We start from the raw sequence: 24,433 nt of genomic DNA, 5'->3' as shown, positions 1-24,433 counted from the left end.
GATGTCTTGTGTTTGGCTTGATGGACCTGGCTTCTCAGAAAATGAATAGACAGGACATACACTGGATTGGGGCAGGGCCCAATTCCTTCGCCTAGAAGGAGAATAGAAAGCTCTCACTTTGAGATGGGGAATGGAGTTACCTATGGGTATGAAAGGAGGGGCCTCTGTTGTAATGAGAGGCAGTTGCTAACTGTTAATGTGTAGGTGTGTACATCTCCCCCCCATAGGGCCTATATTAAATGTGTGTGTGGTGGTGCAGGAAATGAGAGAACTTTCCTGTATGAAATGTTAACGAACTTAAACACTTGTTCTCTGTTCCCTTTTGTCACAGGGATTCTCTGACCAAGCATACCGGCAGCGAAGGAAAATGATAGCAGAAATTGCCTTCCACTATAAGCAGTAAGACACTTTCCAAATGTATGTGAAGGAGCAATTTCATAGCACAGTGCCACCTGCTGGGAACTCATTATGCTACTTCCATAAATCTGTCTTCTATCAACTTATCTTCTTCTCTGTTCATTATTTTGCCCTTCCATTCTCCCTTTCCAATTTCTTTTCTCAGGTCCTCTGCTCCCTGCACTCATTTCAGCTTCCTCCCATGTTTAAAAATCTGCATGTTCATTAATTCTTAGATGTTAAGGCCAGAACAGACTTGCTGCATAATACAGGCCATAGAACTTCATGCAGTAATTTCTGCACCAAGCCCATAACATTAGTCTGAGCTAGAGCATCTCTTTTAGAAAGATAGCCAGTCTTGTTTTAAAGACTTCAAGTAATGGAGAAACCACCCCATCCCTAGGTAAATTGATCCAATGGTTAATTACTCTCACTGTTAAAAATGTGTATTTAAAGCTAGACAAATTCAATCTAGAAATAAGCTTTCAACCACTAGATCTTGTTATACCTTTTTCTGCTAGATTAAAGAACCATCTACTATCAGAACTCCCTTCCCCATAAAGGTACTTGTAAACTGCAAACAGGTCACCTCTAAACTCTCTCTTGGATAAGATAAATAGATTGAGCTTCTTAATTAGTTCGTTATAAGGTATGTTTTCCAGACCTCAAATCACTCTTGTAGTTCTTTTCTAAACCTTTTCCAATTTTTCAACATTCTTTTTGAAATATGAATACCAGGATTAGATACAGTTTTCCAGTAATGGTCTCACTAATGCTGGATACAGATGTAATACCACCTTCTCTGTCCCTACTTAATATTCCTCTGCTTATGCATCCAAGGAATGCATTCCCTTCCCCACCCCGCCCACTTAGTTATAGTATTACACTTCTCATCTTACCAAGCAATCCAGATTGGTCTTTAGAACTGACTTCACCACATCATTATTTTTTAATCACTCCTCCAATTTTTGTGTCAGCTACAAATTTTATCAACAATAATTTTGTATTTTCTTCAAATTATTGACAAAGATATTGAATACCATGGGGCAAAGAACAGATCCCTTGGGAATCCCACTTCCCCTAACAAGATGATGATTCCCCATTTACAATTACTTTTAGATCCATCGGTTAACCATTTAGCTTTAATAATTGCTGTTTAACATCCTCCCTAGTTACTGATGTAATAGAAAGTATTTCATTATCTCTGTAAGGCATGAATGCATCATCTTGCTTCTTTCCAAATACAAAGCAAAGTTATTTATGGAATACTTCTGCCTTTTCTACATCATAATTGACAATTTTATCATCCTTCTCTATCACCAGGTCTATCCCAATGTTAGGATTTTGTTTGTTTTAGTATATTTAAGGACAATAAGAAGGAAATATTTACCTCTACTGGCCATACATTTTTCATTGAGACCTTGAGCTTCCCTTATCAATCATCTGCATTTCCTAACTATCCATTTGTATTCATTGCTATCAACTTTTCCATTGTCCACTTGTGTATGTGTGTGTGTATGTATATATATATATAAATAAAAGAAAAGTAGCCATATATACATATCTACATACATATATATATGGCTACTTTTCTTTTTCCTTTTTACCAAGGTGTTTTTTTTAATAAAAAAGACTTCTTGTGGAATTGTGGGTTTGTTGGGGTCATTGAATAAAGCATTATTAAACATATGTCAATGATCACTCACATTTTGATATTTAAATTTTTCCTCCCCTCCCACTCAGTTTTACTCAATTGTCAGCTTTGGGGAACCGTCCGCCTTAAAGCACCAAGTGTGTGTGTGTGTGTGTGTTTGTCTGTCTGTCTGTCTATGTATATAATTCTTGTGATTTATCACTTAGAACATTGATCCATAATCATTCCTGTTCCTGTCCTTCTGAATTGTCAGTAACTCTAAAGTAGGCAATAGTATCTTTAATGTAGTGTGTCACTCCCTTCCCTTCTTGCTAAGCCTACCCTATGAGCTAGGGTTGTGATTTCCAGCTCACATACACATACTCACACTAGCTTGATGAGCATTAGCATGAGTATAAATAGCAATGTAGCTGTGGGAACATAGGCAGTGACAGTGGAGGCACAGCCTAGCTATGCCAAGATCAAACCCACCTGAGCCCTGTGGGCATGTACTCAGCACAGCTTAGCCATGCTGCCATTGTCCATATTACCACAGCTACAATAGTATTTATACTCTAGCTCTCATGCAGCTAGTGTGAGTATGTGTATACAAGCTGGGAATCACACCCCTAGCTCAAAGTGTAGACATATACCCTATCAAGGAAATCTAGGCTATCCAGTGATTTTAACATTCTAGTCATGTGACTCCTCCCACCAGGTTTCAGTAATACCAGTCATCACTTTTTTTCTATAAAATGAGCATTCTAATTCCTCCTGTTTATTTCCCAGCTTTCTAGCATTGGTGTACAGGCAATAGAAGAATTGCTTCTCCTTACGGCCCTTGATGCCTTGATTCTTTACCTTCAAGCTATGTTGAGTCTCAGTTACATGTTTTGAGCATATGTGCAGGGTTTGACTGTTTAGCACTCACCCTAGTAGCTGCTAGTTTAAAGCCCTCCTAACCCTATGTTCAGTTCTAAGCTCTATGTCTCCAGTTAGACCCATGCTAGCCCCATCTTCATATACTAGCTGTCTCTCTAATTAGCCTTATGACCAGAGCTGGGCAACTAATAGCGTTTTCAGTTTTTGCTGGCAACTGTGAAAAATTAAAGAAAAAAATAATTTCTGGTGGGGACAAAAATGAAGGGTTTTTTTTGACCGGTTCAGTGAATCAAAATATTTGTAAAATGTTGTTTTGTTGGGCGCACCATAAAACCGTTTGTTTTGATTTTGAGCATTTTTAATATATTACAAAAATGATAAATAAAATGAAAGGAACCTTTGAAACAAAGTTTTCATTTTTCTAGATTTTTTTTTAAGCTTTCATTTTGACCCAAACAACTGAACAATCTTGACAGAAATTCACTAAAAGTTTTGGTGTCACTGAATCTGCATTTTTGGCCGAAAAGAAGTTTTGATCAAAAAATTTGGCCCAACTCTATTTATGACCCATATGTTTCCTACTAGACCTGTGCTAACCCTGTGCCCCATATGCTAGCCATGTGTTAGGTTTAAAGTTGTCTGATCCATATTATACTGTGCAGATATTGTGCATCGTAAACATAGTGCTCTTTTCTTAAAGGATGGGGGAGCTTTCTTAAGGTTGGGGCCCCAGAGTGTATAGCATGTTGTTATTGTGTTTTCCCATCTCCTATCGTCCCTAACCCCATATTTGCCTTGCAGCGGGGAGCCAATCCCTAGAGTGGAGTACAGGGCAGATGAGATAGCTACATGGTGAGTGTTGATTTAATGCAAAATCCTTTCTGACTCCATTCAGCTGAATTAGGAACCATGAAAGAAATAAAAAATTTTGCCCCATTGACCAGCTATGGGGGTGTGTGCCTTGGGCAAATACAGAAATCAGAAAACAGTAGTGGGTTTATACTGGGGCCAATACTGGAAGTTGAGAACTGAATGGTTGTGGTGGAGTGTCTTAAAAAATGTATCACGAAGGTGTGGATGTTGCCTAATGGCCTCTCTGTAAAGAGCTCTGACTGTTTGCAAAGGTTTCCTTGGGGACTAAGTTTCAGAGTGGTAGCTGCGTTAGTCTGTATCCTCAAAAAGAATGAGGAGTACTTGTGGCACCTTAGAGACTAAAATTTGTTAGTCTCTAAGGTGCCACAAGTACTCCTCGTTCTTTTTGGGAGCTAAGGGAATTCTAAGGGTATGTCTACACCCAGCCGCTAATTCGGCGGCTGGCAATCGAAGTTCTGGGTTCGACTTATCGCGTCTTGTCTGGACGCGATAAGTCGAACCAGGAAGTGCTCGCCGTCAACTGCAGTACTCCAGCTAGACGAGAGGAGTACCGCGGAGTCGACGGGGGAGCCTGCCTGCCGCGTGTGGACCGAGGTAAGTTCGAACTAAGGTACTTGGAACTTCAGCTACGTTATTCACGTAGCTGAAGTTGCGTACCTTAGTTCGATTTGGGGGTTTAGTGTAGACCAAGCCTAAGTGGGAGGGTCCAGGAGACCCATCCCTAAAGAACAAGCACGTCAGATGATGCTAATATTCGTAACTCCGAGAAAGAGATGCAGCATGTGAGGAAATCTGACCCTGTACTGCCACTCTACTTGCTAACTGCTCAGCCACCTATAAGGTCTAAGGCAGATCCAAGACTCTTTGGTACCATAAATCAATTTCTGCTGCTCCTCCTCGCTTAGGGTGACCAGATGTCCTGATTTTATAGGGACAGTCCCAATTTTTGGGTCTTTTTCTTATATAGGCTCCTATTACCCCCCCACCCCCGTCCCGATTTTTCACACTTGCTGTCTGGTCACCCTATAAGGGCTGTACCTAAAGTCCATTACAGTTCCACTTCTTATGGTCTCCAGAGGCTCCTCTTAGGGTACGTCTAAACTGTTTTAAAACCCACAGCAGCGAGCCTCCGAGCCTAGGGACAGGGTCAGGCTGAGCCATGATGTGAGCCCCATGAGCCTGAGTCTGTAGACCTGGGCTCTGAGACTCACACCTGCAGGTCTCTGTTTGCCGTGTAGACTTACCTTTGGTGGGTAGGACCACTAATGAGAAGATGACTTATCAGGGGAGCTGCTGAGGTGTATTTCTGGATTATCCATCTGCTGTCTCTCTTAATTTATCTCTCACTAGTGTGACTTTTTTAACAGATAAAGCCACTGGGACTGGATTTTTGTTCCCAGTTAGAATGAACTCTCTTGATGCACCTTGACCTTGAGTCTTCACTACGGGGAGGAGGAATCGATTTAAGATACGCAAATTCAGCTACGCGAATAGCGTAGCTGAATTTGACGTATCGGAGCCGACTTACCCCGCTGTGAGGACGGCGGCAAGATCGACCTCCGCGGCTCTCCGTCGACGGCACTTACTCCTACCTCTGCTGGTGGAGTAAGCGCGTCGATTCAGGGATTGATTGTCGCATCCCGACGAGACGCGATAATTCGATCCCCGAGAAATCGATTTCTACCCGCCGATTCAGGTGGGTAGTGTAGACCTAGCCTTAGTTATCTCCAGATACACGAATTGTCCCTGTGAAGGTGGCCTCTGAATTCTCCACTCTCACAGTCAGCAAGAAGCACTTGGGTGGAGAGTGTGTGTATGCACATGTGCTCGAGCATGTATGTGTAAACAGATCGAAAATCAATGGTTTAAAAAATAAAATAAAATAAAAAAAAACAGGGAGAGGAATTCCAGCAGGATGCGTACTGGGTGTTGTCTGTCCTGATGAGAGGCACAACAAAGGCCGGCAGGGCTAGATCCTGAATTCACACCCTCTCTCCTATCTGTCACTCTGAAGGAGGGAGGTTTACACCACACTGAAGAGTCTGTACCCGACTCATGCCTGCAAAGAGCACCTGGAGGCCTTTCACCTGCTAGAGAGATTCTGCGGCTACAGCGAGAACAACATTCCTCAACTGGAGGATGTCTCCTGCTTCCTGAAAGGTGGGTGTGGGCACATTCCAGGGCCAGGAGTGGGATTACAGGGTCGTGGGTATCAGCATGTAGACATGTGAATCCGTGAAATGGCTGGGGTGCATTGCAAGGTAGAATGTGAATCTGCAGGAGGGAACTGGAGTTTAGGGTAAACAAGTGCTTGCTATGGAGGCCGACAGCATGAACGGTATTGTAAGGTAGTACAAACAAGGGAGAGGTCTTGTGTGCTCCAGGAGGGAAGTGGGCAGGGGGCAGGGGCGCATGCAACAATGTGTACTCCTCTGGGGAGTCAGAGTGACTATAGAGAAAGGGAGGGAGCCAGCGAGCATTCTGGGCCCAGTCTGAGAATTCAGGGTGGTGGCAGGAGTGCATTGAAGCATGGGCTTCCAGGTCGGAAGTGCAAAGAAGGATTGGGGGGGGGGGGTGGTCTAGAGTGGAAATGTGTGTTCCAAGCACAGGAGTGAGAATCAACTCCAGGAATGTAGGGGCTAGTGTGGAGGGTGTGTCGGAGAGCCCAAGCACTGAAATATTCGTGTATGGACCCCATTGTACCTAGTGGTGAATTTCAGCATTTGCCCAGTCACCATGTCCTCTTGGCTTGCAGGGAATTTATTGTCTATTGCAAGTAGAGATGCTAGGTCTGCCAAGGTAAAACTGAAGACATTCACTTACAGTACTATAGCTTTTGCTGTAAGTGCTGATAATACTATCATGACTAATGAACACCCCACCCTGAGACTCGGCTCAAAGGACTTTCACTATATAAGTAGGGCCCTACCAAATTCATGGTCAATTTCACCGTCATAGGATTTTAAAAATAGTAAAATTTCATGATTTCAGCTATTTAAATCTGAAATTTCATGGCATTGTAATTGTAGGGGTCCTGACCCAAAAAGGAGTGTTGTGTGTGGAGGGGGGTCACAAGATTATTAGGGGGTGGGGGTACTGTTACCCTTACTTCTGCACTGCTGCAGGAGGTGGCACTGCCTTCAGAGCTGGGCAGCTGGAGAGTGGCGGCTGCTGGCCGGGAGCCCAGCTCTGAAGGCAGAGCTGCCACCAGCAGCAGCGTAGAAGTAAGGATGGCATGGAATGGTATTGCCACCCTTACTTCTGCGCTGCTGCCTTCAGAGCTGGGTGCCCAGCCAACAGTCGCTGCTCTCCAGTCACCCAGCTCTGAAGGCAGCGCAGAAGTAAGGGTGGCAATATCGCAACCCCCCTCAAATAACCTTGTGATCCCACCCTGCAACTCCCTTTTGGGTTGGGACCCCCAGTTTGAGATATGCTGGTCTCCCCCATGAAATCTGTATAATATAGGGTAAAAGCACAAGAAAGACCAGATTTCATGGTGGGAGACCAGATTTCACAGTCCGTGACATGTTTTTCATGGCCATGAATTTGGTAGGGCCCTATAAATAAGTGGTTGTTTGGATTATTTCAGAGAGAACTGGGTTCCAGCTCAGACCTGTGGCTGGCCTGCTGTCTGCACGTGACTTCCTATCCAGCTTGGCCTTCAGGGTATTCCAGTGCACGCAGTACATCCGCCATGCATCCTCACCCATGCACTCCCCAGAGCCGTGAGTATGGCCGGGTACAATGCAGAATCCTCTCTGTCCTCACACTGCTCCTGACAGTGTAAAACCAGGAAATGGGGTTCAACCCTCTAGCAGTGACTAATCCATCCTTCCTCTTTTCTTTCCAATGGAAGGGACTGTTGTCACGAACTTCTGGGGCACGTACCAATGCTGGCCGACAGGACGTTTGCACAGTTCTCCCAGGTAATTAGGGCAGATTGGTCCTTGCACTGAAAGCCCAGCAATGGGTCCTGATGCTCAGAAGCCATTTTAGGGAATGGTGTGAGAACTCAAATTCCAGTCCCAACTTATCCCACCAGGGATTACTTAAGGATCTGCGTTGTTATGTTGACTATAGGGGAGCAACTTCACTTCCAATTTTCCCCAGCAGTATGGTTGGGAATGGCATGGAAATAGTAGCTGTGTGGGAGCTTACTCCTAGCACTGCGCTAGCAGGAGTTATTGTAGGGCAGGGGTAGGCAAGCTATGGCATGCATGCTGAAGGCGGCACGTGAGCTGATTTTCAGTTGCACTCACACTGCCCAGGTCCTGGCCACCGGTCTGGGGGGCTCTGCATTTTAATTTAAATTTTAAATGAAGCTTCCTAAATATTTTAAAAACCTTATTTACTTTACATACAACAATAGTTTAGTTATATATTATAGACTTATAGAAAGAGACCTTCTAAAAACGTTAAAATGTATTACTGGCATGCGAAACCTTAAATTAGAGTGAATAAATGAAGACTCAGCGCAGCACTTCTGAAAGGTTGCTGACCCCTGTTGTACGGCATGCTATAGGATTATGGACTAGAGCGGAACAGAGTATCAACCACAGCAAATAATTTATCCAATGGATTTAGGCCTTTCCTCCCTCCCCCAAATTATCCACAGATCAAACTTTGCATTTTATGAACGTAGTCATTCTTAGTAACTGTTCCTCAAATACATGGTGTGTATGTATTTCAGACCACAGGTTGTTTGTGCCCTCTCTACTTCGAGCTGTGCTTTTTACTCTTTGTTCATTTCTGATGGGTGACTGCCCACCTACATCATTAGTAGTACACCTCTACCCCGATAGAACGCTGTCCTCGGGAGCCAAAAAATCTTACCGCGTTATAGGCGAAACCGCGTTATATCGAACTTGCTTTGATCCACCAGAGTGCGCAGCCCCGCCCCCTCGGAGCGCTGCTTTATCATGTTATATCCGAATTCATGTTTATTCATGTTATATCGGGGTAGAGATGTAGTAGTATTTTTATTACTATTGACATGACTATTGTCATGGACCAGGACCCTGTTGTGCTAATTGCTATGCGAAACACAGAACAAGAGAAGGTCCCTGCCCCAAAGAGGTTACAGTCTAAATATGTTAACAGAAGGATACAGACAGCTGGGGGAGGACAAGGAAACAATGAGACAGTATTGGTCAGCATGGTAGGCTGTGTTCTCAGTGCACCAGTAGCCAAACTGTTTTCAAGTTTCTGGTAGGCATCATGGAAAAGGAAAATTCTAAAGAGGGATTTCAAGGAAAATAATGAGGCAGCTTTCTGGATGTTTATGGGGAGCTCTTCCCGAGCAGGAGGGTCAGCTTAGAAGAAAGCATGAAGGTCCTTGTTTGAAAATATAACAGACGAGTGACACAGGCTGACATTTGCTGATTGGAGGCAGAAATTGACATCTTGATACTGAATGAGAGATGATAGGGAGGTGGAGATAGGCCATCAAGGGCCTTAAATGTGGTATTATTTCTTTGTTTATAGACTGAATGGACAAGACAGAGAGAGCGGAAGTATTATCCCTCTTTTACAGATAGGGGACCGAGGACCAAAAGATTAAGTGACTTGCCCAAGGAGTCTATGGCAAACCAAGCAATAGAACCAGATCTCCTGAATCCCAGCCTGGTGATTTAACCACAAGATCATCCTTCTTCCTCCTGCACTCTCAGCCTCCGTGGCACAAGGTGTTAGAGGAAATGATACCGAAGCAGCTGCTACACACCAAGCTCAGAATTAGCGTATTGCCCCCTGGATGCTGGTTTCTGGGATGCTAACTAGGGGGTGGTGTGAGAAGTCCATAAAATGAGTGACATCTGAGCAGGCTAGAAGCCAAACCCATTAGCAAAACTGACTGGATTGAAATGGCTCTGGGTGCAACCCGTGTTTATGCGTTAACCTTCTTCCTTCTCTTCCTAGGATATTGGACTGGCATCGTTGGGAGCTACTGAGGAAGAGATTGAGAAACTTGCAACGGTAAGTTTTCCTTTACTCTGAAGGGATCCTTGTTACCCTAGCAGAACTGGTGAGCTCCTTCTCCTCCTTGGGTATTAGTGGCTGGCATGATTCAGGAGGATGTGGTTTAGTTAGGAAATGGGGCAGTTTTTCCTGAGTTACATACAGACAGGTTCAGTAGAGGCATTAAGATCAGTCACTAATGTCCTGTCTCCAAATAAAACAGGAGTACTTGTGGCACCTTAGAGACTAACAAATTTATTAGAGCATAAGCTTTCGTGGATGCATCCGAAGAAGTGGGCTGTAGTCCACGAAAGCTTATGCTCTAATAAATTTGTTAGTCTCTAAGGTGCCATAAGTACTCCTGTTCTTTTTGCGGATACAGACTAACACGGCTGCTACTCTGAAACCTGTCTCCAAACGTCTTCATTGTCGCTCCCCTCACGTTCTCTCTGTCCAATCAGCAGATGTGTCACTGGGGAGCCTCTGTTGGCTTGTTTCCCACACAGCATAGATTCATAGATTCATAGATTATAGGACTGGAAGGGACCTCGAGAGGTCATCGAGTCCAGTCCCCTGCCCGCATGGCAGGACCAAATACTGTCTAGACCATCCCTGATAGACATTTATCTAACCTACTCTTAAATATCTCCAGAGACGGAAATTCCACAACCTCCCTAGGCAATTTGTTCCAGTGTTTAACCACCCTGACAGTTAGGAACTTTTTCCTAACGTCCAACCTAGACCTCCCTTGCTGCAGTTTAAACCCATTGTTTCTGGTTCTATCCTTAGAGGCTAAGGTGAACAAGTTCTCTCCCTCCTCCTTATGACACCCTTTTAGATACCTGAAAACTGCTATCATGTCCCCTCTCAGTCTTCTCTTTTCCAAACTAAACAAACCCAGTTCTTTCAGCCTTCCTTCATAGGTCATGTTCTCAAGACCTTTAATCATTCTTGTTGCTCTTCTTTGGACCCTTTCCAATTTCTCCACATCTTTTTTAAAATGCGGTGCCCAGAACTGGACACAATACTCCAGCTGAGGCCTAACCAGAGCAGAGTAGAGCGGAAGAATGACTTCTCGTGTCTTGCTCACAACACACCTGTTAATGCATCCCAGAATCATGTTTGCTTTTTTTGCAACAGCATCACACTGTTGACTCATATTTAGCTTGTGGTCCACTATAACCCCTAGATCCCTTTCTGCCGTACTCCTTCCTAGACAGTCTTTTCCCATTCTGTATGTGTGAAATTGATTTTTCCTTCCTAAGTGGAGCACTTTGCATTTGTCTTTGTTAAACTTCATCCTGTTTACCTCAGACCATTTCTCCAATTTGTCCAGATCATTTTGAATTATGACCCTGTCCTCCAAAGTAGTTGCAATCCCTCCCAGTTTGGTATCATCCGCAAACTTAATAAGCGTACTTTCTATGCCAATATCTAAGTCGTTGATGAAGATATTGAACAGAGCCGGTCCCAAAACAGACCCCTGCGGAACCCCACTCGTTACGCCTTTCCAGCAGGATTGGGAACCATTAATAACAACTCTCTGAGTACGGTTATCCAGCCAGTTATGCACCCACCTTATAGTAGCCCCATCTAATTTGTATTTGCCTAGTTTATCGATAAGAATATCATGCGAGACCGTATCAAATGCCTTACTAAAGTCTAGGTATACCACATCCACCGCTTCACCCTTATCCACAAGGCTCGTTATCCTATCAAAGAAAGCTATCAGATTGGTTTGACATGATTTGTTCTTCATGCATGCTGCATTACACCACTGGAGCATGTGAGTGGAGAACACAGAGTTCTGGTTCCCTTCTTAGGTGGCCTTCTCCAGAGCGTCACATACCACCAACGAAACACAGGGCCTCATCATGGGGCTCTGCAGCATTGAAGTGCATGCTGGGAACACAGTCTACCTCACTCACAGGGACAGAGGTCAATTACAAAAGACTAAGGTTGAGCAGAGCTCACCCGGCCACACATTAAGTTTCATGGACAATGGCACTCACAATTCTTTATCATCTGGCATCACGCTGTCAAAGATGTGGGATTTACTGCATAGCCTTGAAAGGAATCTTTGGAGCTGGATTAAGTTATATCCCTTTCCTTTAAGTCTGCCTAACCAAGTTCAGCTTCAAGGCCCATTCACAAAGGTATTTTGTTGACACTGAATACTCAGTGATATAACCAGATTATTTAGTACATTATCCAGAGAAATGTGTGAACCACATTGGGACTAGCTGGCCTTGAGCACCTGCAACACAAGCAAATGCTTCGAGCCCCATGCTATTGGGGACCCCAGTAAAACTACTAACTTGCTGTCTGTCTCACTCCTTCCAGCAGTGAAACCAGACAGCACCATGCTCCCAGATCTTCCAAAGGGGGGAGGGAGGGAAGAAGCAGCTCATCACGAGCTATGAAGGAGGGATTTATTCTTGAGAAGGTTTCAATTAGTCAATGCAAGTCAGATATGACAGTGATGGGCACAGTATAGGCAGACAGGCTAGAGAGATGCAAGTTGTTCCAAAGCGTATGAGTGATCTGATCTGGGTTTGTGGCCAGTGACCTCTCTATTTTCCTTTCAAGCCCATCTAACAGCCCCAGGAAGGCTGTTCTCTGATCTGAACGGTCTGCGGGGAGGTGAAAGGAAAATGAAGAGGAGAAGGAGGAGGAGTGACTCCTTGCTTGTTTTTCTCTTCCCTTCGCAGCTTTATTGGTTTACAGTGGAGTTTGGGCTCTGCAAACAGAATGGAATAATCAAAGCTTATGGAGCTGGGCTCCTATCCTCCTATGGGGAGCTAATAGTAAGTCTCGACCTACCTTGTTCTTCTCTGCTCAGACACATTGCGCCAAAGGGCCCCTTTCCCCTCTGCACACCTTCAGTTTCTTTAGCGAATCCACTTTCTGCATTTCTCTCTCTCATGCACACAAACTTCCTTCCCCTCCTTTAAGTATTGGCTTTTATTCGTACTTTCCTCAGCACTCCTTGTCGGACGAGCCGGAGGTCCGGAACTTTGACCCAGATGCTGCCGCTGTTCAGCCCTACCAGGATCAGAACTACCAGCCAGTGTATTTTGTATCCGAAAGCTTCAATGATGCCAAAGACAAACTCAGGTAGGATCCAGAATGGAAATGCCACCAGGGCAACTAAATACATACAGTTAATTATATCATGGCCTGCCTTCCTCCTTGCATCATTCAAAACAATACTTGGTACCGTATATACTCGATCATAAGCCGGTTCGTTTATAAGCCAAGATGGATAAGTAAAAATGGAAAATGTGTATGACCCATTCATAAGCCGACCCTATAATTCAGAGGTCGGCAAACTTTTGGCCATCAGGATAAGTCATTGGCAGGCCGAGATGGTTTGTTTACCTTGAGCATCCGCGGGCACGGAGGTAAACCTAAGTAAACAAAGTGTCCTGGCAGCCAACTGCTTACCCTGATGGGCCGAGACAGCAACTGGTGGGGAAATTTTTTGGGGGGAGAGAAGCTGGAGGTCAGGGGAGTAACCCCTGTGACCACCCCCCACATGACCCCACCCCTAGCCCGGGACCCCCACACTCTCCCCATCCCATACCTTCCCACCTTATCTGGGGCGGGCCAGGGGAGGATGTCTCTGGCCTGGCTGGAGCTGCTCTGGCAGGCTGGGCAGCGCGGCCGCAGCATGTTCCGGTGGGCCAGGTGACATGGCCACAGCCTGCTCTGGCAGGCGGGGCTGAGTGGCGTGGCCACAGCATGCTCTGGCGGGCAGGGCTGGGCGGCGCAGCTGCAGCATGCTCCAGCGGGCGGGCGGGGGCGGGGCCGGGGCTGCAGCTGCTTTGGAGACTGGAGAAGTGGAGAGACTCTGGCCTCGCCTCTTCCCTTCTGTCTCTGCTGGCTGTGCTGCCTCTCCTTGCCCCCTTTGTTGGGGGGAGGGGCTGTGTCCCACCTCTCCCTGTCTATACCCGTTCATAAGCTGACCCCCTTCTCTGGTGCTTCCCTTTTTTACTAAAAAAATTCAGCTTATGAACGAGTATATATGGCACTTTAGCTGAAAGTCCCCATTTATGACCTCAAAGCACATTAGAAACCATAATTAATTAGGCCTCACAAGGCCCTACAGGATTAGCCTCAGTTTTAGGTAGGAAAACTAAGGCACAATGAGGTTAAAGCAACTCTGCAAAGCTCACACAGCAGGGCCAAGATCAACCCACAGGAATTCTCACTCCTAAACCTCTGCTCTAAGCAGTAGGCCACAGTGCCCACCCATCCAACCCTTAATCATTCATAGGCGTTAGACCTGTCAATTGCAGTGAGCTGGAGGGCAGACTGAATGAGCTCAAGGATAGGATACTTCTATCTCTACTACTGGACTCCTATCAGAAGGGTCACAGAGTGGAGCCCCAGCTCCACACTTAGTGGTGACATGGCACATCTGCCAGACATGCCGTTATTGCAGAGTATGGCAGAGACCAGACTCATGGCTGGTTGGGGATGCCAAGGTCTGTGGCCCAATTTTCCCCTTGATCTCCAGGCTCATGTCCCCTGTCCCTACCACACTGTTGGCTGGCAGCTCTAACATACAACTGTGTGAGTAGTGAGCATTCATGATGGGCAGGAGAATATGGCTGCAGGACTTGTTGTTTACTTTATACCTTTCTCTGTAGGGGACTGCTCTGATTAGTTTATTGGACCATGTAAAAATCTGTGCCCAGGAGAACACACACAATCATTTTACTCTCTAGTGTCAGGGGGAAATAGTGTATGCTTCCTTTAGCCATTAGCAAAGAAAAGGTGTTTTTTTTAATATCACACAATGTACAGGCCCAGAGCATCTTGACGGTGGAATGCTCCATTTTCAATAATGTGCTAAGAACCTGCAATGTTTAAACCAGAATATTTAGGGAACCCCTGAATATGTTAAAATTCACTAGCATCACTTCCAGGCCTTTGGGACTCGGTTACCAAGATGTAAGCACTCTCAGGCTGCCCTCCTTAAGAAATGAGGCTTCTTTTCTTACTGACAGATAATTAATTAGCCATCTGCAGTTTTGAGAAACCCACTGTGCTGCATGTGTGGACAGAGGATTGCTTAGAATGTCTCTCACTGATGGAAGATATCCCAAGGCCTGATCCTATTTCAAGGCCATTTAGGAATTACACAAGAGTTGAACATGAGGTTACTTCACTAGTATTATTATTACCTTAGCATCTAGGAGCCTCACTTGTGGTGCTCAGGGATCACTCAAGCTCAGGTCCACAAAGGTTTTTAGGAGCCTAAGCGTCAGGTTTGCAAGAAATTTGCTTTATTGTGTGCCGGTTCCAACTAGCCTTGCATAACAAGAGCTTCACAGTGCCTCGTCCATACTGTCTGGGAAGCTCAGCTCTGAAATGCACTCCCCAGCACCACACCAGTTATGGAGTAGGACCCCATTGTGGTAGGTGCTGAACTAAAAGTTAGTTCCTGCCCCCAGGAGCTTACAATCTGGCACTTATTTAGTTATCCATGAAGCTACCTACATAGGGGATGTTGTGTTCCTATGCACCAAGAGAAGCAAGATCTCCAAGGAGTTCTGAGATATGGATCCTCAAAGGGCCCACATTTCTAATTATTAATGTTTTCCCCCAGGATTCTCCACATCCCAATTTGCAGCAGACCACTGCAGTTCCAATAAGACCACCATTGTCAGTAATGTTAACTCTTTCAGTGCCCTGTCAGAGCTTCTTTTATCTTTTGAGCCACCATTCAAAGAGCTATTCATTCTAATCTGAGTAACAATGAAAAACAGTCATCAATAGACAGTAACGGGGTAGCTGTGTTAGTCTGTATCCTCAAAAACAACAAGGAGTCCGGTGGCACCTTAAAGACTAACAGATTTATTTGGGCATAAGCTTTCGTGGGTAAAAAACCCACTTCTTCACTCCATGCATCTGAAGAAGTAGGTTTTTTACCCACGAAATCTTATGCCCAAATAAATCTGTTAATCTTTAAGGTGTCACTGGACTCCTTGTGGTTTTAGTGATAAATAGAGGCATAGTTAGGAGAGAAAGGAAGGCAATACATCTGGCCAGAAAACAAGAACTCCATTTCATGAAAAATTTCAACAAATGGTTGCATTCCACGTTGGAACAAAACTAGAACTTTGAGAAAAAATATTTTGTGAAAAGAAAAACAAAACAAAACCCAAGAGAGACCATCCATGCCAGTGTAACCAATAGCTTAGTGATTATGGCAGTCACTGGGAGGGTGAGACACCCAGGTTCAAGTCACTGTTCTGATTCAGGCAGATATTTCTTGTTGGAAAATACGGATTTGTAGAAAAAATTTCAACCAGGTCTGGAAGATCGTACATTTCCCTATTTTAACTGTAAGTGAATGGCATTTTAAAGACCACAAGAGGGTGCCAGAACATAAGGAAAGTCAAATATTACTTGATAACTATAAAGACTATCAGTAAAGGATGCAGGTGAACCAGGTATTACAGATCTGTCAAATATTGGCAGCAAGGTGAAATGTGCAGGATATTGTTTAACACTGTTGGTTATTCTAGTTCTCTTATGCTTTGGGTGATCATCATCCTACTCAGTCATTCCCCTGTCCACCTCTATCCACGTGAACCTGCTGTTACCTGTTTACTAGTATCAATTATTGCCATCAGAAATAATGACTCATGTAACTGGGGTTCATCAAAAATACTCTCTTTAGTAGAACAAACTTGTTCCCCCATCTTTGTAAGCTTTTTTTGGTTTTCAAATATGGATGTCTAATGTCAGGATCCTAAGTCCATATTTATTCAGTAGCGGAAAATCATGTGACTTACTTAGGTGCTTAATATTGTCATAGGAACCTAATGTCAGACACCCAGTTCTGACAATCTTGGCCTTTGTTTTTTAACTTATCCTGTGATCTTTATCCCAAATGGCTATGGTCCTGATTTTTGAGAGGTGCTGAGTGTTTACACCTACAACTGAAGTCAATGGGTTAATGCTGAGTCAGGTGCAGGGTTACTAATTGAGAGTGAAGTACTGACTTGAGTTAGGACACTGTACAGAGAAGCCATGCAAACTTCCCCTTTGCCCGCAGAGCTCTGAGAACAAAGCCTCTCTGCCCCCATGGTCCACAAATGGTCCACAGGAACAAATTCATCCTGGGTGTGACTCCAATACACGGAAATACACTAGGGATATATCAAGACTACATCTCTGCCACTGTCATTGGGGATAAACTTGATGTTGGGACAAGCGCAGATTTTTTTTTTTTTTAAGTTGATAAAATGTTAAAATGGAAAGTGATTGAAAGCAGAGAGAGCGTTTTGAAGATATTTCATGGCAGCATACGCGCTCCCCCCCCCCCATTGTTTTCAACCCACTCACAGCCCCTTTCTACTCATTACATTTGCTTCTACCCTCTCCCTACAGAAGCTATGCTGCACGCATCAAGCGACCCTTCTCGGTGAAATACGATCCGTACACCCACAGCATTGAGCTTCTGGACAACTCGCAGAAGATCCACCACTCTCTGGAGAATGTGAGGGACGAGCTTCACTCCTTAATTGATGCGCTGAATGTTATCAGTTAATATGAAAACCATGTTCCTTCTCTCCCCTCTGCCACTGGGTGCTTCCTCCTTCCACCATCACAGAGATGACCCCTGCTCTGGTACTTTGCCACTGTGCTTTCAGCCAGGTCCTGGGCAATAGCTTCAACCCATTCTCTCTTAGGGTTTGTACTGCTGCCCACCACCATTGTATCTCCACAGTCATTTAAAGATGGATGTTTGTCGGGGGGGAGGGATAGCTCAGTGGTTTGAACATTGGCCTGCTAAACCCAGGGTTGTGAGTTCAATCCTTGAGGGGGCCACTTGGGGATCTGGGGCAAAATCAGTACTTGGTCCTGCTAGTGAAGGCAGGGGGCTGGACTCAATGACCTTTCAAGGTCCCTTCCAGTTCTAGGAGATAGGATATCTCCATTAATTTAATTTAATTTAATTTATTTTGAGATGATCCAGTTTGAATGGAAGATGGACGGGTTAAGGGCCTGATCCAAAGCCTACTGAAGTCACTGGGAGTCTTCTTATTGCCTACCATGGGCTTTGGGTCAGTCCCCAATATAGTGTCACACTACAGTCATTATATGTGAGCTGTGGGTCATAGACTCAAGTGCAATTAATGGAATTAAGAACACAAGAAGTCAGGAGTCCATTACAAATACTGGACACAAGGGATTTTTCATTTAAGATCCCACAGGAAATATTTCATTTAATTAAAAAAAAAATCCCAATAGCAGCTTCATGAAGAAGCAACCACCCTGTATTCAGACTAACACAGCTGCTACTCTGAACCCTGTATTCAATCCCCTTTGAGGGCAAAAAGGCTTTTAAGTGAATCCTACCAGCTCTAGGTCCTAGTTTGAGCTGAACTCCTAACCCAAATTAAACTTCTGAAACTGGGCTGGGCTCTCTGGGCTGGAGTAAACTCCAAAAGCTAAAACAAGCCCCTGAGCTAAACTTCCAGGCTGGAACAAACATTTGAGCCACACCAAACTTCCAAGTTGGAATGAGCTTTTGAGTGCTGTCAGACTCCCGGGTAGAAGTGAACTCCCGAGCTATATTAACCACAACCATCACCCACAACTGGAGCAGCTTTCTGACTAGACTGAACTCCCAATGTGGAGTGACCTTCTTGGGCTAGTAGCTAGTTTTATAAATCCTTAGCCTCACCCCTAATGGAATCTGGCCAATCAGCCCTCTCTATCTTACCAAAAATGGAGTCTCACAGCTAGTAGCAAACAGCCTTTTCTAGCTCCAAGGAAAACTGCACCAACATGTTAGCCCAAGCTATAAATACTTAAAATATATTTTCCCTAGGATAAAGACAATTAGGAGGAGGGCAGGAGAAACCAACCCTTCAGTGGAGCTCTGTTTTCCTACCTCCCATTGGGACTCATTAAGGAGTTTTAATGCAAACACCACACATCACTCATTTAACCCATTCTCAGACGTACTCTGAGGGGGTCTCCATGCTCTGCCTGCTCAGTTACAGAGAGATAATAACCCAAAAGGCTACGCTAGTCTGCATTCTGCCATTCTACCAGTGAGGGTGCTCATTCCGAAAGGGAGGATTTTAATTATTTTACATTGTTCAAATACAAGAAACTAAATATATATAGTTACTGTAGCTCCATTGTCCCATTTCTCTCCCCTCCCAGCAAGCAAGCAGGCTGGGTAAAGAGAACATCGAGGGGTCGAAGGTGCCTTAGCAGGAGTGTCTTATGCTTTGATTCAGCAAAGCACTTAAGCACGTGCTTAACGTTAAGCACGTAGGTAATCCCATCAGTGGTAATCTTTGTATTGACTTCAGTTGTGTTGGATAACACCCATCATGAGATTGCTCAGGTGCTTAAAGTGAAGCATGATCCTACGTGCTCTGTGGGGCCGGATCTGGAAGCTACAGTGCCATTTTCCCAGGCCTCATGACATGTGGAGTCAGTTTGTATAAAAATGACCTGGAGAATGAACGAGCAACTGGTCACTGTTTTAACTCTCCTTTAAATGAAGCATGCTGGGAGGAGGAGTTCTGGGGCTGGGAGGAGGAGGAAGATACAAAGCCTTCATCTGATTCAGCCTTTAGTTTATTCACTGATATTTGTGTATACTAATGCCTTGATGAATGGTTCTCTCACTGTTGTTGCTGCTGCTGTGGATGGATCTGTCTGTCTGTGTAAAGAAAAACAATTTATTTTTCATTTCAAACTCATGCTGCTGCTCACATATTATTAATAATAAAGATTATATTTCTGGTCTAGCATCCTGGGTTTGGTTTCTGTGTCTTTTCTCATTTCCAAACTGAGACCAGGCCCCATATCTGCAGGTAGGACACAAACATAACAAGGATCTGAGAAGGCAAAAGATCTCCGACTTGTCCCTTATACACAGGGTTTTTGCCGCACCAAGCGGCGAACCCCCCCCCCCCCCCAAAGCCTGCGATCACGATCGGCAGCAGCTCCACCGTGCCGCTTTCTTCTTCGGCGGCAAGTCCTTCCCTCGGAGAGGGACCCGGACCCTCCGCCGAATTGCCGCCGAAGAGCCCGACGTGCCGCCCCTTCCCCTTGGCCGCCCCAAGCACCTGTTTGCTCAGCTGGTGCCTGGAGCTGGCCCTGCTTATACAGAACATTGATTTAGTGAGCCATTGTATCCTAGGGAACAGGCTTATTTGTTGCCTTCACAAGGTGTTATTAATTGCACAGTTACTCATATTGCATTAGTGGAGATGTCTTTTTTCTTAGTAGTAAACACCAAACAGAAGCTTGCTTCAGCCTTGCCTTCACTATCCTTTTCCCCTTCTTAAATTCCCCACTATTACTACCACAAGTTCAGCCCCAGTGGTGTTAGTAATGGTAGGAGTGCTAGCTTAGCCACTGTGTCTCTTTGTCCATCTCTAGGGGCTAAACCACATGGGGTATGTCTATACAGCCAATGGCAGCAAGCCTCCCAATCCGGGTCAGCAGACTTGGGCTTGTGCTACCACTCTAAAAAATAGCTGTATAGACAGACAGCATTTTGAAGTTGCAGCTTACCCTGGAGCTCGGGCTTTGAAGCCCACTCCGCGTCCAGAGCTAGCCCAAGCCACAACTTCAAAATGCCATCTACACAGCTATTTTTAGAACACTAGCATGAGCCCAGGAGTGGTTTGTGAGTCTATTACTGTCTCAGCACTAATGGGGTTGGTATTCTGGCTCAAACATTGGTGGCTTCTACTTTTAGATCCAGAAGTCCAGGGTTCAATCCTCACAGATGACTTAGGGATTATCTAGGGATGACCATGAACAGCCTAGGGACGTCATTACAAGTGCACTTGTATAGGAACCAACACATGTTATTAACTGTAACACAAAGTGATTTTGATGGGGATGAAAAATGCACCTGCTGCTGCTGCAGTTTTACTCTCTATGTCTAGACCTGCTCTGAGCAGAGATACAGACAAGCCGGTGGTTAACACAGCAACAGCTATCTACAGCACTGTGTACATTAGTGCGCTCACCAGAGGAGCCACACCAGTGGTAGTATAAGTGGGAAATTATATATAGAGAAAAGAGGCATGTACCTTGTTGAATCAGTTTGTTGAGTATGACAAACTTTGGATCAGACTCAAATCACTGCACAAATCAGTGCAGTTATATGTTTCGGGTTTTTATTAAAGAGGATTTTGTCCTGAAAATATCTAAAGTATTTCCTAGGAAATGCTTTGTTTTTAGCAAACAAAACATGGTCCAAGTACTATTTTTTTTTAATAATAATTGTGTATTATTCTTCAGTGACAGCTTTAGAAAAAATGGTGACAGCTGGCTTTGCTGTTCCACAATGGCAGTTGAACTGAAGCTCTGCCTAATGTGTGTCACACTGTTGGTGTGGGTATGTTTGTGTTTTCACATAAGCACCTGTGAATTGATTTGGATAAAATAAGAACAGACCTGAACCATCACCCAAAATTTGAATCAAGCGCAAATCAACCTCTTTGGGGGGAGGGGTGGGAGGGGGGGGAAGGGAAGGGGAGACAGGCAAAAAAAATGTTCTGTACTTTTCTTTATTAGTTTTCAATAGTCCAGCTCCTTTGCAGCTGCGCATTATTATGTTTGGGACTGAAAGCAAAAGTCCTATAGAAAAGCTGGTCTTGTGCTATTTCAGGCTTGGCCAAAAGCAGGAAGTATCAAATATCTCATGAAAATGCTTGATTGAGAGATTTTGAGCCCCATTTTGCTGACTAACTAGGTTTGGCGAGATCACATAAGGGATTCATGGTTAAAAATATATAAACACTGACTACAAAACAGAAGTCATACTGATATGGGATGGTCTAGACAGTATTTGGTCCTGCCATGCGGGCAGGGGACTGGACTCGATGACCTCTCGAGGTCCCTTCCAGTACTATAATCTATGATTCTATGATTCTATGGCGTTGTTGAGTTCTCAACATACAACTTCCATTACAAACTAAGCAAACACATTACAATTATTATACTGCCGGTTTCGTAGACTTAGATTAATAAAATGAGCGGTTGGGGGCCGAATGTTCAAACCTGCACACCCTTTTTATATATGCCTGCCTTGCATAGATACAAATCAGGATTTGTGCATGACCACGTCAATATGTGCACACAAATCCTGGCTTACATATACTCATTGGGTATTGTACAAGCACAAGTCATGTTTGTGCTCCACTGTGAATGGAGGAGTTTTGCATGGGCAGCTTTCAAAACCTAACTAGAGATGGATCCATCTCCCCCCACCATCCAAAAAAACAAACCCTGGCACTGAACAACCCAGAATTTTGAAGAGCTTGGATCCAGATCTAAATTCCCAGTGTCAAACCCTGGATCCAACCCTAACCCAACCTCCAAACCTTTAGAGGTTTGCCCCGCATTGACAAAGAGAGAGCTGCGTACATACATTACTATATAACACACTAAAGATTCAGCCAGAGGGATGCTAGCAGTGCTAATTAGGAATGAAACACAGGTGCTTTTTGAGATGTGAGCCAAAGGGATGGCAGATTGGTGACTCAGAGTTAAGCAGGAACCATCTTAATTGGTCTTGTTGGAGAAACAATGACGTAAGATCCATTTTTATCCTTGCTGTTAAACGCTCTTACCCTTTTATTATTTACGGTGATTTACTATGTCTACACACTTGGTAACTGAGCAATGAAATGATTTAAAAAATAATCTTATGGCCTGGGAAGTATTAGATATCCTGCTCTGATGATCTGATGTAACAAACAATAACCCGAGAGAGAGAAAAATAGTGAGAAAGGCGAGTTGTTCATTCTTATTCCACTGAGGTCAGCCCTAAATAACTCTTCTGCCTCCCTTTGGGGGCACAGACAAGATAACAAGGACAACAATGTCAAAGCAAAGTACCGGGCCCCTCGATTTATAGCTAAGGCCAAACCACTAACGAACAGATTGGAGCTTTCTTTCTAAACATTGATAAGAACTGAGAGGAGGTAACTTTGAACTAATAGGAGCAGATCCTCAGCTGGAGCAAGTCGGGAGAGCCCCCACTGGTAGTGATAGCCCAGTGCCTCGCGTCACTTCCACACCACAGTGCGAGCAAGAGGGATTCTGAAGCACCAGATGCAGGCTGCACAGCTGACAGCCCCTGTGAGAGGGACAGCAGAGAACCAGCTCTCCACTAATTAGCTCCCCTAAGAACCTAGAGATTCATGTGCCTGTCTCCAACCAAACCACTCTCCAGCCTATCACTGGCTTAGTTTCTGTGGACCCTGTAATACTAAGGGTGCTTATCAGTGGGATTTACACCTCGTTGTCTAGGTACCAATAAACCAGTAGTCAAAATCTACCCACCAGTTACTGCTGTGCCTCTAAGCCTTAAGTGCTCAAAACAATCCACTTATCCAGTGATTATTATTGGTATCTAACCCCCAAGGGATTTGATAGATTTCCAGAATAATTGGGAATGCCTTAAAGACCCGGGTCTCTCTCTCTGTGTGTGTACACACATGAGAGAATTAACTCTTCTGTAACCTCATAGTGCTTCACAGGGCCAGGGGCTATTCAAGAGTTAAGTGTAACTGATGATAAAGAAAGTTATGGATAAAATAAACTAATTCCAGGCACAAGCCTCAAAACAGCAGCCACCCCTCCCTGTATCTCAATTTCCCAATCTGTAAAATGGGAATAAATAATGTCCCTGACCCTTCTTTGTAAAGTGCTTTGAGATCTGCTGATGAAAAATGAACAGACCTAGGTTTTATTAAGAAATCCAGTCGACACAATGGTCTTTAAAGTCATGCTGAAGGGCAAACTGACTTATTTTCAATAAGAAATACTACACTTGACCTTAAGCTTAACTTAAACTACAAGCCTCCTAGATGATCGAATCTTCCATCACAAACAACACAATCTTCTACTTTATTACTTTAGAAAGAAGCACATGTGGAGAAGCTTAACCAAAGAGGGAAGTGTGGATGGAAAGTAGAATCATCTGAGCTCCCAGGGATGTGAAAAGGGATGAAGGAACTGGGCCAATTGTTTCCTCCCTGCTACAATGTCACCGTTGGATGAAGGAATCATAGTAAGAGCTGGAGTCAAGAAGCCATGTGCTGTGTATAGCAACCACTTTATTGAACCTTCTGCCTTATGAACAATGCAATGTATTCTTAGGTACCAGTACTCCTTATGTTCATTAGCTACCTATTGATATACACAGATATATCTCCTTTCTCTAGCAATCTTGTAACAGATCAGATCTGATGGTAGAATCAGATACAAAACCCAGGGGAAAGTCTAGTTGACTGTACTGAGTTTTGAATCAGGCTCTCGATTTTATACTATGGCACCATTGCTGTGGATGGCACCCTACTAGGGTGACCAGATGTCCTGATTTTATAGGGACAGTCCCGATATTTGGGGCTTTTTCTTATATAGGCTCCTATTACCCCCCACCCCCATCCCGATTTTTCACACTTGCTGTCTGGTCACCCTACACCCTACAAACAAAGAACAAGACAAAGTTCCCTGCCCGGAGGAGCTTGGAAAGTTGTGAAATCCAGCCCGGTAGCAATATTGCTCCTCTGGCCTCATAGCTGGAGGGAAGATCAGGTCAGCCCATAAGAGGTGTGCCTGGCTGACAGCCTGGATTAGTTTCTAGAAACAAGCTGGATTGCTTTTATCCCAGATAGTGGAGTG

General features: G+C 44.4%; 1 protein-coding gene across 1 annotated transcript in view; it reads left to right on the top strand.

Annotated features, from left to right (window-relative positions):
• Nucleotides 1–17,306, top strand: part of TH (tyrosine hydroxylase) — a 33,522-nt gene extending 16,216 nt beyond the window's left edge. Inside the window, exons 5-13 of the mRNA XM_054027070.1 lie at nt 332–399; nt 3,713–3,763; nt 5,799–5,944; nt 7,374–7,509; nt 7,641–7,710; nt 9,701–9,757; nt 12,451–12,546; nt 12,723–12,856; nt 17,147–17,306. Coding sequence (XP_053883045.1) covers nt 332–399; nt 3,713–3,763; nt 5,799–5,944; nt 7,374–7,509; nt 7,641–7,710; nt 9,701–9,757; nt 12,451–12,546; nt 12,723–12,856; nt 17,147–17,306 — 918 coding nt within the window. The remainder of the gene's footprint in view (nt 1–331; nt 400–3,712; nt 3,764–5,798; nt 5,945–7,373; nt 7,510–7,640; nt 7,711–9,700; nt 9,758–12,450; nt 12,547–12,722; nt 12,857–17,146) is intronic.
• Nucleotides 17,307–24,433: the final 7,127 nt, after the last annotated feature.

Source organism: Malaclemys terrapin, chromosome 4 (genome assembly GCF_027887155.1).
Source record: "Malaclemys terrapin pileata isolate rMalTer1 chromosome 4, rMalTer1.hap1, whole genome shotgun sequence".
NCBI classification, from domain to species: Eukaryota; Metazoa; Chordata; order Testudines; family Emydidae; genus Malaclemys; species Malaclemys terrapin.
This window is presented reverse-complemented; position numbering and strand designations above follow the sequence as displayed.